Raw genomic sequence first — 12,988 nt, forward strand, 5'->3', positions numbered from 1 at the left:
TTTTCCTCTGCAGTTTTTTACTGAAATTGGGTTGTCTCCCCCAGACCATGTCCCTCTGGTATCTCCCAGAACCTTCATGGGTTCCCCGTGTTTCCTGTAGTTTGGTAGTCAGTTCTCAGGGGTCCTTGTTCCCTCTCTCCATTTCTAAAAAACAAACTAGAATCAGGAAACCAAGCTTGAGGCTGACTGATCTGTGCGTGTGGGTAAAGGGCTGTCACGAGAGGCGCTCACTTGGCACCAAGGGGGCGGCTGGGGTGCTGTGCCCTGTGGGCCCGTCTGTCAGGTTGAAAGACACACAAGGATGCCATGACCTCAGCCCCCATGGGGCCCCCTCCCACCAGCCGAGCCACTCAGCTGGGCTCGTCCAAGCCGGGCTCCAGCGACCCTGCCCTGAGCACAGGGTATGTGCTGTGTGACCCTTTCCCTGTGGCAGGCAGCGCCCGGCTACCACATGGCTAAGAAGATCATCAAGCTGGTCACGTCCATTGGTGACATCGTCAACCATGATCCGATTGTGGGCGACAGGCTCAAAGTGATCTTCCTGGAAAACTACCGGGTGTCCTTGGCCGAGAAAGGTGAGCCCGCCCTGCCTGGCTGCAGCGGGTGGTTCTTGCTGGTCAGGGCCTGTCTTGCCTTCAGGCAGATTAATGGCCCTGATACCACGTTCCCCAGCCAGAGGGGCCCCGGTCTGGTAGCCAAGGCCCTGGTCTCTGTACTTCCTGCCCTCCCCTCCTCATGCCTCCGCCCCTCAGCTTGGCCTTCCTGCCCCTGGGCTCGCTCTTGGTGGCCCATGCCCCCCACCCTCCCCCTGCCCCAAGGATGATTCTGCTTGTCCCCACCTGTTCACTCTGGCCTGCATCTGCTCTGGGGGCATCTAGCTGGGGCCCTCCACTGTGGGGGTCCTGGGTACGTGTTGCCACCCAGAGAAGGGCCTGTGGCCACATGTGGCTCAGAGTAGGGTTCTCCTGAGCTGGACTGGCCTTTCTAAGGCAGCCGCTTCTAGAGACCTGGCAGAAAATGCTAGGAAACCTGAGCCTGGAATCGTGGCCCAAGTTGTAGCCCCTCTGGTCCAGGGGACTGTACGCTGCCCTCCTGCATCAGTGGAGGGCAGGCTATCACACTCCTTCCCCCTCCAGTGCAGCTTGGTCATCAACATCATCCCTGTGGTCCCACCACTGCCCTGGACCATCTGTGGCACCAGGGTTGTGTTGTGGTTCGTGCTTCACTGAGCTTCTCACAACGTCTCAGGCCCTATGCCGCCTGGAACTCCCAGGCTAGCTCTTGCACTTCCTAGAACTGACCTCGGGGACAGCCTGGGGTCAGGCCTCATGCTCCCCAGCTCTTGGACTTGCTGTAGTCATGTGTCCACCATCCTGTCTGCCCGTGTCCCTCTGTCCGAGGGGCCGGGGGTGTCTATGTCTCCATCCCAGCACCTGGCCCTGACCATGAAGACGGGGCTGGACTCTGGACTTGGCTGACCCCGAGTGCCCACTGACCGGGTCAGAGAAGCAGCATCTGTCAGCCCTGAGGACCCGCTGAGGATGCGGGAGCAGGGTCGCTGAGGCAGGCAGGATGGAAGCCGTGCTCCTGCCGCCATGGCAAGACACAGGAACCCACGTGTGGGAGAAGCTGCCCGGCTGCTGGGGGGTTGTGACTCGGCTGCTTTGCCCAGGCTGTACAGAGGGACTCCCAGGCATAAGGCCACAGGAAGACTGTCCCCAGTCCTCTGCTCCTGTGAGAGTCGATTCCTTTCAAAGTCATTTAAGGAGCCTATGGGCTGATGGACTAAGACAGCAGTGATGTCAGGATACAAGGGAAAGAATACCCAACCCAGCTTTGGTATGGCCCTGGTCCACAGGTTCTAGGACAGAGGTCCTCTGCCACCTGCAGGGCTTCTCGGCATCTCCACGTGGACCCACTGCCTCGAGCTGCCCTTGGTTGGGAAGGGGAGCTGTGCAGGGTGGGGGGCAGTGCATGGTGTCCCCTGGCCATTCCTGTTTCTCTTTTGCCTCCTGACTGATGGGTCTTGTCTGCGCCCCACTCCCCGCAGTCATCCCCGCCGCCGACCTGTCTCAGCAAATCTCCACCGCGGGCACTGAAGCCTCAGGCACGGGCAACATGAAGTTCATGCTCAACGGGGCCCTTACCATCGGCACCATGGACGGGGCTAACGTGGAGATGGCCGAGGAGGCCGGGGCCGAGAACCTCTTCATCTTTGGCCTGCGGGTGGAGGACGTGGAGGCCCTGGACCAGAAAGGGTGGGTTCTTCTCGAGGCCTCCATCTCCTCTAAGTGTCCTCACACCCGTGGATACCTTGAGGGGGTCCCAGCTCAGCCTAGTTGCCTGAAATCCCTCAGGGGACCCGGGGAGGCCTCAGGCACCAGGGGCTGAACCCAAATGGTGGGAACCGTGTCAGCCTGCAAGCACTGCCCCTTCTGGCCTTGCCCTGTGTCTGCCGCACGCCTCCCTCTCCCCGGATTCCCTGATGGCTCTCAGGTCCGACTTCACATGTCATTTTCTTCTGCAAGGTCCTGGCACGGATTGGGGGTGGGGGCTCTGCGGGACCCTTTGAGCAGCCCCTCCTGAAGGACCATCTCAGCCACCACATGTTTGTACCAGGAGGAGGTGGAGGTGACGTGCCCTCAGCAGCCAGCCCAGCCTGACTGGGCCTGGCCCTGCCTGCTCACGAGTCCGCCGTCTCCTGCAGGTACAACGCCCGCGAGTACTACGACCGCCTGCCCGAGCTGCGGCAGGCCGTGGACCAGATCAACAGCGGCTTCTTCTCCCCCAGGGAGCCCGACTGCTTTAAGGACGTTGTCGACATGCTGCTGAACCATGACAGGTGGGATAGGACCCTCGTCCCTCCCCACTGCTCGTTCAAGACCACACATCATTTGGGGTGAAGCCTGGGCTTCAGTGAGGCTCACCCCCACCTCAGCCCACCACCAGAGGCTTGGCCACATCCAGGCACTTGGGCTTGTGGGGCCTCTGACTGTGCTTGGCGAGCCTCAGAGCCTGGTGATGGGATTGCATGACAAGCAGGAGGTGATGTCACGTCTGTGGGTGGATGGAGGTGACGTGCCTGGGATGCAGGGAGCCTGGGTGTTAACCACTCCTGGGAGTCCAGGAGTGGTTCAGGTGGAAAGAACTTGTGAGGCTGCAAGTCTCCACGTGGTTCGTGTTTTATGACAAGGCCACTGACACGGGGTGACGCTCCTCTGGGCACAGCCTTGCTCACTTGTCACAGGTCGACAGTGGCATCTGCCTTGACCACAGGCCTCTGCTCCACCCTGGTAAAAGGCAGGTCTGCTGAAGGCTGAGAATCGACCTTTATTCCACTTTCGGTTCCTGTGGGTTAGTCTGTTGTGTTCCAGTGAATGTCATCTGCTGGCTTCTGTCAAACCCAATCATAACTCCATGCACATCTGGGGCTGGGCGCTCAGCCCTGCTGATTCTGGGATCTAGGAGAGATTTTACAGGGTTCTATGAATCGTGATCCTGAATCAGTTGTAAACAAAACACATTTATGTGTCATAAATCCTGTACCACCAGTTGTCAGCTGACGAGACCTGAGAACAGGTGGTGGTGAGTCTACATCCCCTGGGCCCCCCTGGAGGTGGAGGGGACCTTAGTCTGTGTTCCTCTAGCCCAAGGGCACGGTTTCTTTCAACAGCATGGGGCTATAATAAGGTTTTTCTAGAGTAGTGTCTCCAGGACAGCACTGCTGCTCAGAGAGCAGCCACTGTGGCCACCCCTGTCCTGTAGAGCACAAGGATGCAGCCAGCCAAATCTGGGGGCCCTTTTTCTGACCTCCCATTTGCCACCTGCCCAGCCCAGCTTCCTGTCTCCCATTTCAGGTTCAAGGTGTTTGCGGATTATGAAGCGTACGTGGCGTGCCAGGCCCGGGTGGACCAGCTGTACCGGGTGAGATTCTTGGGCCCTGGCAGGGAAGTTGCAGGGTGGGACCGTGTCCTGCTGTCTCAGGCCACTCCCGGGAGCTCACAGCTGACCTAGTGGCCCAGAGCAGGTCAGGCTTCTTCCTCTCTTGCTCAAGGACTGCCTCAGCTGGGCAGCTGCCTGGGCTATCACCTGGGACCCTTGGGGCCAGGCTGCTGTCCACACCAGCACACATGCCCCTGCAGCCTGGGCGCCGCCACAGAGCCAGCGGGCAGGGCAGGACCTTGCTCCCAGAGGCGCTGCCACACCCCGGCTCAGTCTGACCGCCTGCGCGCGTGTGAGGAGGACATGAGGGGCATGAGGCCTGAGGCAGGAGACGCGGATCGTGGGCAGCGAAGACCTTTGTGCTTAAAGGGAGGTGAATGGTTTCTCAGGCAGTGGACGGGTCACCAGCGAGCAGGGTGAGGACCTGCAGCTCCAGGGCGGGCACGCTGGAGCTGGCTCTCCACTGCCGCCCCAGGTCCCGCCTCTGTGTGACCTGCAGGGAGCGGGCACAGCCAGGGGAGCCTCCCGGGAAGACTCAGCTCCTGAACCTGGGGAGGTGACAGGGTGTCATAGCCCGTGCACCTGGCCAGGCTTGGCCGCAGGAGGGGACACTGGCAACGGGGGCGTGGCTGTGTAGTCGCTGCCCAGATCGTCAAAGCAGGTTTTTGGACACAGCCCGAGGGGCTTGTATCTCACCATTCCCCTCAACTCAGGAAACAGCTCCTGAAGTCTCCTCCTGAGACAGGACAGGAGGGGGCCTGGGAGGCCAGGTGACCCTGGGCTCAAGGAGGTACCCTGACCTCCCTTCGAGGAGTGCCCTCCTGGCGCTGGCTGCAGTCTGGGGGCGAATCCCCTCCTGGCAGGGTGTCTGCATTGTGTGCACTCTGCCCTGGCAGGACCCCTCAGGCTCCAGGCCGTCTGCTCACCTGGAAGCTTTCCTGGTGGGTGGGCCCCCTTCCCAGTGAGCTCTAGCTGTGAGGGCCTGCCTTCCATCAGGCTGCCCAGGGCTGAGCGCATCTGGGAACAGACTGAGGTCACTGAGCGCCAACCTCCCTCTGCAGAACCCCAAGGAGTGGACCAAGAAGGTCATCAGGAACATTGCCTGCTCGGGCAAGTTTTCCAGTGACCGGACCATCACAGAGTACGCCCGCGACATCTGGGGCGCGGAGCCGCCTGCCCTGCAGGCCCCACCGCCCAGCCTCCCCAGGGACTAGGCCCCAGCCTCGGGACCAGCTTTCATCCCCTTGCTGACTCTGCCCGTTGTCTCCAAGCATTTTGCTAGCGCCCTGCTTCTTTCAGTGCCACTTCCAGGAGGGTTGGGGGAATCGTGGTGGTGGCTTTGAGGGGCTGGGGTGTGGAGATGCCCCCTCATTGCCTGCCGGAGAGCAGGTCCCAAGCACTGACAGGGCTCGCCCCCCACACACCCCCACCCCCCAGGATGCCCACTCAGCTTCCCCACAGCCCTGTACAGACCTGTGTGAGCTCGTATTCAGTTTTGAGCCTCTGCACTTTGGAGTCCAGTCAGGTAGCCATGACAAAGCTTGGGCAAGCGTGTGTTTCTGCAGCACACAGGCTGGCCGTCCAGTCTCTCCCAGCCCAGCTCTGCCTCCTGGCCCTGCTGGGAGGGTCCAGGGCGCTGGGCCATGTCCTAATAGCGGCCATGTGTGCACCTGACCCGGGGTTTCCAGATTGAGCAGGTAGCAGGGCCCCAGGGGAACTGAGGGTGACACTGGTGAGGACACCTGTGTCCAGAACCAGGGGCTTCGGTCAGGACAAGGCTGGCTGGTGCAGAATTGGTTCAATTTTGCTTTTTCAAAAGATCTTCCACAAGGAAATGAAACTAGCTGAGGTTTTCCTTGTTTTAGCAAGGGAAAATAGCACTTTTGAAGTTTATGCCTAGAGAGGCAATGCTGGGGTGTTTTCACTTGGGGTCCCCACCTAACTGGATAAGGCTGAATGCCCAGCCCTGCACCAGGCCTGCACCCTCCCTCTGCCCGTCAGGCAGGAGGCAGCAGGACAACCTGGTCTGGAAAAGGACTGGTGGGCCCAGAGGGGAGCCCACCCTCCATTCTACCCAGACGGCAGGATGGCACCAGGGATGGCGGCTGAATGGTGGGAAGGATGAAGCCTGGGAGCAGGCGGGAGCTGGGGCAGAAGCTTGTGGAAGCTCTGCACTCTCACATGCTGGACCTGGGTGGCTTGGGGTTCTGCCCTCACCCCACCAGAACTGGGGGGTCTGCAGTCGTGCCCCCAGCACCCATTGCTGCCCGCTCTTTAGGCCAAGTGTGACTGTCACTGTGCCCCTCGCTGTCACTGCCTCGTGTGAGAAAAGCAATTAAACCTGCTTGTGCTCAGATGCTCTGGCCTCTGTGTGTCTCTGCACCCAGGGCGCTGCGTGTCCCAGCCTGGATACACTATGGCCCACCGCTCTGGGACTGGGGACAGAACGTTCTCTCACCCAGCTGCTGTGGGACTCGGAGCCCCGTGAGCCTGAGTCATCAAACCCAGCATTGCGAAAACGTCAGCTGAGTGTTGGCGTTTTGGGTGTGAATTGTACTGCTCTTTTGCACCTGTCTTTTGCCACCCACTCCTGGTCCTGGGAAGTGGAACTCCTGGGGACCAAATCATTCCCCTCCCCAAACTATATGGCTGCAAGTTAAATAAAAAACCCAGTGAGATGTGAACTCAGGGCTCAGTGTTACCCAGAGAGCCCAAGTGTTGGGGGAGGGGCACCTGGTCTCGGGTCTGGGGCAGCTCCCAGGACACGTGCTTCCATAGGCTGTGACCACAGATCAATGTGGGCATCTCGAGCTGTTCTTGACCACAAACTGACTTTGTGACTCAACAAAGGGTCAGTCCTACTCCACAGTTTAAGCTGAGCTTCTTGGACTGAGGTAATAAGCGGAGACACCCCCAGGCAGAGACATGTAGACCTAATTACATGAAAGGTGTCGAGAGCGGGAGCTACCTGCTCAGCAACCTTGTTATGCTTTATCTTCAGGCTGTCAGACCTGTAAAAACACTAACAGCTTGTATTTTTACTTTATATCTTACTTTATCCTCCCCACCCACCCCCCACGGTAAAATCTGAGGCAACTTACACAGACAAAATTTAAAGAAAAACAGGATGAAGGCTTGAGCCCAGGCAGAGCAAGCGAAGTGTAGACAGTCTCAGATGGCCTCGCTGGTCAGGACGAGCAGGGGATGTGGCCCTGGGCTGTGGGGCTGCCAGGAGCCCCAGTGACAAAGCCTGAGAAGCCCATGGGGGCCGCCCTGACCACATGGGCTTTGTGCTTTAGTTACATGAAGGCAGTGTCAGATCAGGATAGGCATCCCAGAAAGCCAAGGGGACGTGAAGCTGAGGACCAGGTGGCTCAGAATTGCCATGGGCAGCTCTAAGGTGTTTTGAAGAGGGTGTAATCTCCTGTTTCTGGGCCTCCAGCCAGTTCACAGCTGCTCACAGGCCAAGGGCAGTAAGGGAGAGAAGGCAAATAAGCTCCTCCCCACCCCGGGGAATTTCTGCACTGACTCGAAAGTGTCAGAGCCTAAGGATCTAGGGGAGGAAGACCTGCCTTTAGGAGAAGGTGAAAGTTACTCAGTTGTGCCCGACTCTTTGCAACTCCATGGACTGTACAGTCCATGGAATTCTCCAGGCCAGAATACTGGAGTGGGTAGCCTTTCCCTTCTCCAGGGGATCTTCCCAACCAGGATCAAACCCAGGTCTGCATTACAGGCAGGATTCTCTACCAGCTGAGCCTCAAGGGAAGCCCAAGGAGAGTGAACCAAAGTCCTCTGCCTTGAGACTAGCCCTGTACTGTACGGTGTGCAGCCCCCTTAGAAAGCCACACACCATCTCCCTCTGGTGGTGAGAGGAGGGTGGTGAGTGGGCACTGGCGTTGTGCGTGGGAGGTGGGCTTGGCCAAACGCCACGACCAGTGAGTGAACAAGCTGACACTCCCAGGGCAGAACGGGAGTACCTGGACTCCAGCAGCCTGAGTCCTTTCACGAGTAGCCAGGGGCTCGTCCCGGGTCTCTGAGGGAAATCCCACTGCCCATCCATCAACACAGCAACATTCAATGAGCTTGTTAACTGTAAGGTTGAAAGGCTCACCCACAAAGACCTGGTTTTAGGAAAAGGCCATCTGCCCCACCGGAGAAGACAACCTCCCCGTGAACATGCCTCCGACACAACACCCCTCCCTGCGGGACCTCAGTGTCTGCAGGAGCTGGAAGAAACCCTGCAATCCTTGGCCTTACAGAGCCACCCCCTCCTCACATGGCTGGGTTCAGAGAGTGGCCTGGGGCTGTGGGCACAGCCTGGACACCGCTGGAGGCAGCAGTGAGAAAACAGATAGACCACCACCACGATTTTATTCTTAAATAAATGCTCAGTCTAAGGCCTGGTTAGGCAGACAAGTGGGTGGACATCAGAGGAAGGCAGGTCACCGGCCCCTCCCCAGCAGGGAGCAGCGGGGCGGCCCAGGGAGGCAGGGACAACGAGGAAGGCAAGCAGGGTGGGCAGGGCAGGAGGGGCTGGTAGAGCCATGAGCGTCCATTCTGGAGGGAACAGAAAGAACCCACGTTCGCCCACGTTCTCAAGGGTGGTGCCAGAAAGCTCAGCGTGGTCCCAAGACCCCTCACCTCCTGTCCCAGGCTCCCCGTGCCTGGCTCAGGAGGTATGGGATCAACTAGCCAATGGCCAGAAAGTTCTGTCACTGTCTTCCCAACAAGCCTTCCGGCTGAGGGGCAGCATGAGGGGGAGAGGGTCACATGCCGCCTCCGCGTGGTCCACAGAGACCCCTGCTCCCCGCCACTCAGGACAGTGCCTCAGGTCTGCCAGGGCTTCCCCTGGCATCCGTGTTCCCTCTCCAGGCGCATCTCTGGGGGGCCAGGCTGGCAGGAGGAAAGGGGGACGAGGGCAGAGGCCTTCATGTTCCCAGGCACGAGCAACTCAGTGCTGGCGTCCCGGTTCCGACTTCCCCAGGAACTCCCTGGAGCAGAGGAGAACAGCTGTCAGCCAAACCCCTCCGGGCCAGATCGGAGACCCCGCCTCCCACCGTCCTCCCACAGCCCACCCGGGAGGCCGCAAAGAAGCTCCAAGGACCACACCCTGCGAGGCAAATGGGCAGGGTGCCAAGGGCAGCGCCAAGTCAAGTCCTGACGGAGTGAGGACAGGTCACTGCACCCCGATGCTGGAGCGGCTCTCTGGTCTACATTTTCTGTGATGTGTGCCTTTTACAGGGAAAAACCACAGTCCCAGAGCAATGCCATGCTCTTACCATCCCCTCTCAGCAACACACATTCCATGTGCCAAGAAATGTCAAGACCAAAGAGCTGTGCCCCTGGGACTTCGAGGGCCTCACATACCAGTGGAGTTCCCCAGCACACATTTCTCCAAGGGCTGATTCCAGCAGCCTGGGCTCAGCAGAGGCCCCGCAGCCGGGACGTGGGGACAGCCTGCACCCCCGAGTGGGAGGCCAGGAGCGTCTGGTCCATCGAAACCCTTCCCTCTGCCATCCGGGCACCCTCATTCCCAAGCTTGGGACAGGTGGCTGGGCTGCAGCCCACGTGCCGGCCTCCCTCCCTGAGGCATCTGGGGACCAACAGGCTTTAGGGGAGCTGGCCCAGACCTGCATTACCCCTACCACACAAACCCCATGCAGGGGCAGTGACCTGACAGGCCTGTGGGAGGGGACAGGGGGGCCTGAGCACAGCAGCCGTGGTGTCCTCACTGCCCAACCACACACAGGGGACCGCAGCCCAGCAGGCCACACGTGCTGACACCAGACCCCCTTGACCAGCCTGGCACGACTGTCCCAGCTGTGGCCACAGGGGCTTGCCCAGCTCCCGCATGCCATCCTGCGTGGCGGATGAGGGTGGCGCCTCACCTCAGGATCCGCGGGAGCTCGGGGCTCTTGTAGATGTACTTGTGTCTGTAGCCGAGGTCCGAGTGGAAGGGGATGAACTGAACCTTGAAGTCCCGGAAGCTGCGTGATGGCGCGGCGATGTTGTAGAGCTGGGGGAGGGAGAGGAGGGTCGGCGCCCGGGGCCTGGGGTGACCTGCCTCAGCCACAGGACCCTTGGGCCACCCCTCAAGACCCTCTCTGTCCTCACCCCGTCTCAAGACCAGCCTTCCTCAGGGGCCCTCAGCACCCTCAGGCCACCTGCCCCGGGATGCCATGGTGGCCTGAGTGCCCAGGGCAGCCTGACGGCTCTGTCCCAGGGCTGGGTTGGTCGTATGCCTGGGTCAAGGCCCATCTAAAAGCTGGCTCAGGGTCTGTGGCACCTCAGCCCCTCCTTCCAGCACTAGATGGCCAGGTCCTAGGCACAGACCTGTTCGGAGGCAGCCTGGGCCCCCTGCCCTCTAACCTGCCCCTGCCCCTCACCACTGCCACGGTCAGAGGTGCTCCCTCCCACCCTACTCCCTACCTACAAATCTAATCCTGCTGCCTGGCAGCAAAGGCAGATGCAGCAAAAGCAGACACAGAGGCCCCACAACAAGAGGACGTCTGAGGATGTCAGCCCCATCCCAGAGGCAAGAGAATACGTGAGAGTTCTGAACCATCAACCTCCCCTGCCTTCTCCCTCACAAGGGGCCCGGCCGGCAGCGGGACCCTCTTCCACAACTGCCTCACCCGAACATGAGTCTGCCTGACACCCACCTTTCTGCCAAGCTGGAAGGGCACGACCGGGTCGTCCTCGGCGTGCAGGATGAGCAGGGAGCAGGAGATGTGCTTCACACTGCGGGAGTGGGGAGGGAGAAAGGCACTGGATGGCCAGGACAGGCTGGGCCTCCCGGGTTCCCAGACTGCCGACAGCAGGGCCCAGTGAGGGAGCACTTCACCGTGGTGCAGAAGGGCTCAAATTGCCAGGCACTTTTAATACAGAACTAGCAACTGATTTCTTAGATGTTTCCATCAGTATCTGTTCTAGGTGACAAGTGTCAATCAAATCTAGAGATAAATTCATTCACCAAATCGGGTCCCTGAATATTTCCTGGAAATTTAAAAAGAAAACAAACAAACTTTGCCAGTACACTATTCTTAAAAAATTACAAATGACATTTACAAACTGACTAACAGGTGGGCCAGGAAACTTACCGCAAATGAGCATTACTGGACACCGGCTGGCAAAAGAGCCACCTCTAGTTTCTCTCTTGTGTATACAACATTTAATTCCTGAACGTTTCAAATAAATGAACATTCTCAAAATGGTCACTCAATCCAAACCCTTCAGCAAATCGCCTACCGAAGGACAGGCTGCAGGACTGGTAGGCCCTGGGCGTGCCTAGCTGCCCCTCACTGAGGCCTCCCGGGGAGCTGGTGGACGCAGCAGACGCCTGCTACTGGCAATCTCATCCCGATCTGGGACTTTGTGCGGCAGCCCCAGGGCAAGCCTAGCACCTGGCAGGACCAGGCCTGGCTGTGCACCCAGCCGTCTGGCAGGCTGCACTGCTGCTAGTGGCACACAGATCACCCACGCACCACATTTTACTCCCACGGCGAAGTGCTTGCCAGTGTGCAAGACATGCTTTGACATTCTACATCTTTTCATAAGTTCCACCCGCCAAGCTGGTCCTTTGTTTCTCCAACTCTTGAGGCCTGGCTCACATGCAGTCACCTTGGCAAGTATTTGGGAACAGACCTGCCCACCAAGCAGGGGCTCCTGACTTCCAGGGGGTGAGGCATGGCCAGCCCCACCCCAGCATTCATACTGGCTCAGCTGGGGGACAGCCACAGGGTGACTTTCTCACTGTCATCACTTTTGGAGGAAATCCAGTTTATTCAGGTAATTCTTCTTTTAAAAATGAATATTCACTGAATATTCAGATAAAAATTTTATTTTTTTAGAATAAATTAAGGCCATGAAATAAAGATATCACAAAGATAATGTTACTTGAACTTGAACGTTGTTCAAAGAAAGAGCCCTAAAAATAGAATATGTAACTTCTGGTTTACTTAACAGAAATATATATATATATATATATTTTTTTATGCCATAAGTTTATTTACAAACGTATCTAGGATGCTGAGTTCAAGGGTTTGATCCTTTTAAGAGACTGCACCTCTTAATATGTTCCTCTTCATATCTGTCTCATGGGTCACTTTTTAAGCAGTTGGTGTCTCACTATAAAGAAAGGTGCAGCAAATCCAGACCCAAAGAACAAAGTCATCATAGCTAGTAACCTCCACTTGTTTTCCACTGAAAATGGTATATTCTTCCCTGGACCCTCCTTGTAGTGGCTCTGACGAACCACAGAGGTTGTGAACCTCCGGATGCTCTGTCCCAACATAGCGCTGTTGGAAGCTCTACAAAAGATCAAGACTGAAGGCGGAAGAAATGGCGGCCGCAAAACGCGTGCTGCTTCCTCACGACCTTGTTCCCCCAACTGTCAGAAATATTTTTAATATTAACCTTCAGAACTTCTTTCCATAACTAAACACAAATCAAATGGCTAAGGCAAAGTCATTTTTTGAACAACGGTTACTCTTGCTGCTTTAACACCTGTTCAGGAGTTCTGGTTTTGACAAATAATTTTCAAGTAAAACAGTTCTATGGACCAAAGAATACGCTGTTTTCCTATTTCTTTAACTCTACAAGTCTTTCCACCTTCCTACTTCCCTTTCTCTACCTGACGTTCCCTTTATAGAGATGTGTTGCTTAGAAAAGACCCCTACATGTCCAGAATCCCACCCTCCTTGGTTAACATGACTCAAGACACTTATTCTGAGGGTTCTTGGGGTTCTTCTAAATTCTCTCCCACAGTACTCACTTTTCATCATTTGCAAACTGAATTCCACTGCTTGTGATGGGATCAAGGAAGAACCAGTCAAACCCAGGGAAGTATCGATAGATCTGGAGGTGACATGTTGACAGAGAATCAATTACTATACCGCCGTGGGGCTGGGGTCACCCCTGCTTCCAATCAGGCTGACTGGTGGACCCAGAGCTGAGGGGGATGGGTGGTAGCCAGGGTCACCCCTGCTTCCAATTAGGTGGCCCCAGAGCTGGGGGGGATGGGTGGTAATATACCTCCATAGGGGCC

The 12,988-nt window shown here is 57.5% G+C and overlaps 2 protein-coding genes and 1 pseudogene across 2 annotated transcripts in view; 1 reads left to right on the forward strand and 2 right to left on the reverse strand.

Moving 5' to 3' along the window:
• PYGB (glycogen phosphorylase B) overlaps positions 1-6,298 on the forward strand; it is a 34,625-nt gene extending 28,327 nt beyond the window's left edge. The window contains exons 16-20 of the mRNA XM_020878033.2: positions 434-575; positions 2,051-2,258; positions 2,708-2,842; positions 3,858-3,924; positions 5,004-6,298. Coding sequence (XP_020733692.1) covers positions 434-575; positions 2,051-2,258; positions 2,708-2,842; positions 3,858-3,924; positions 5,004-5,156 — 705 coding nt within the window. The 3' untranslated portion in view covers positions 5,157-6,298. The remainder of the gene's footprint in view (positions 1-433; positions 576-2,050; positions 2,259-2,707; positions 2,843-3,857; positions 3,925-5,003) is intronic.
• Positions 6,299-8,296: 1,998 nt separating this feature from the next.
• The window catches only part of ABHD12 (abhydrolase domain containing 12, lysophospholipase), a 55,465-nt gene continuing 50,773 nt past the window's right edge, over positions 8,297-12,988 (reverse strand). The window contains exons 10-13 of the mRNA XM_070472259.1: positions 12,716-12,798; positions 10,605-10,683; positions 9,831-9,958; positions 8,297-8,933 (exon numbers count right to left, since the gene is read on the reverse strand). Of these exons, the coding sequence (XP_070328360.1) occupies positions 8,894-8,933; positions 9,831-9,958; positions 10,605-10,683; positions 12,716-12,798 (330 nt within the window). The 3' untranslated portion in view covers positions 8,297-8,893. The remainder of the gene's footprint in view (positions 8,934-9,830; positions 9,959-10,604; positions 10,684-12,715; positions 12,799-12,988) is intronic.
• LOC110127676 (cytochrome c oxidase subunit 7C, mitochondrial pseudogene) lies at positions 11,752-12,624 on the reverse strand (annotated as a pseudogene).

This window comes from Odocoileus virginianus, chromosome 9 (genome assembly GCF_023699985.2).
Source record: "Odocoileus virginianus isolate 20LAN1187 ecotype Illinois chromosome 9, Ovbor_1.2, whole genome shotgun sequence".
Taxonomy (NCBI): domain Eukaryota; kingdom Metazoa; phylum Chordata; class Mammalia; order Artiodactyla; family Cervidae; genus Odocoileus; species Odocoileus virginianus.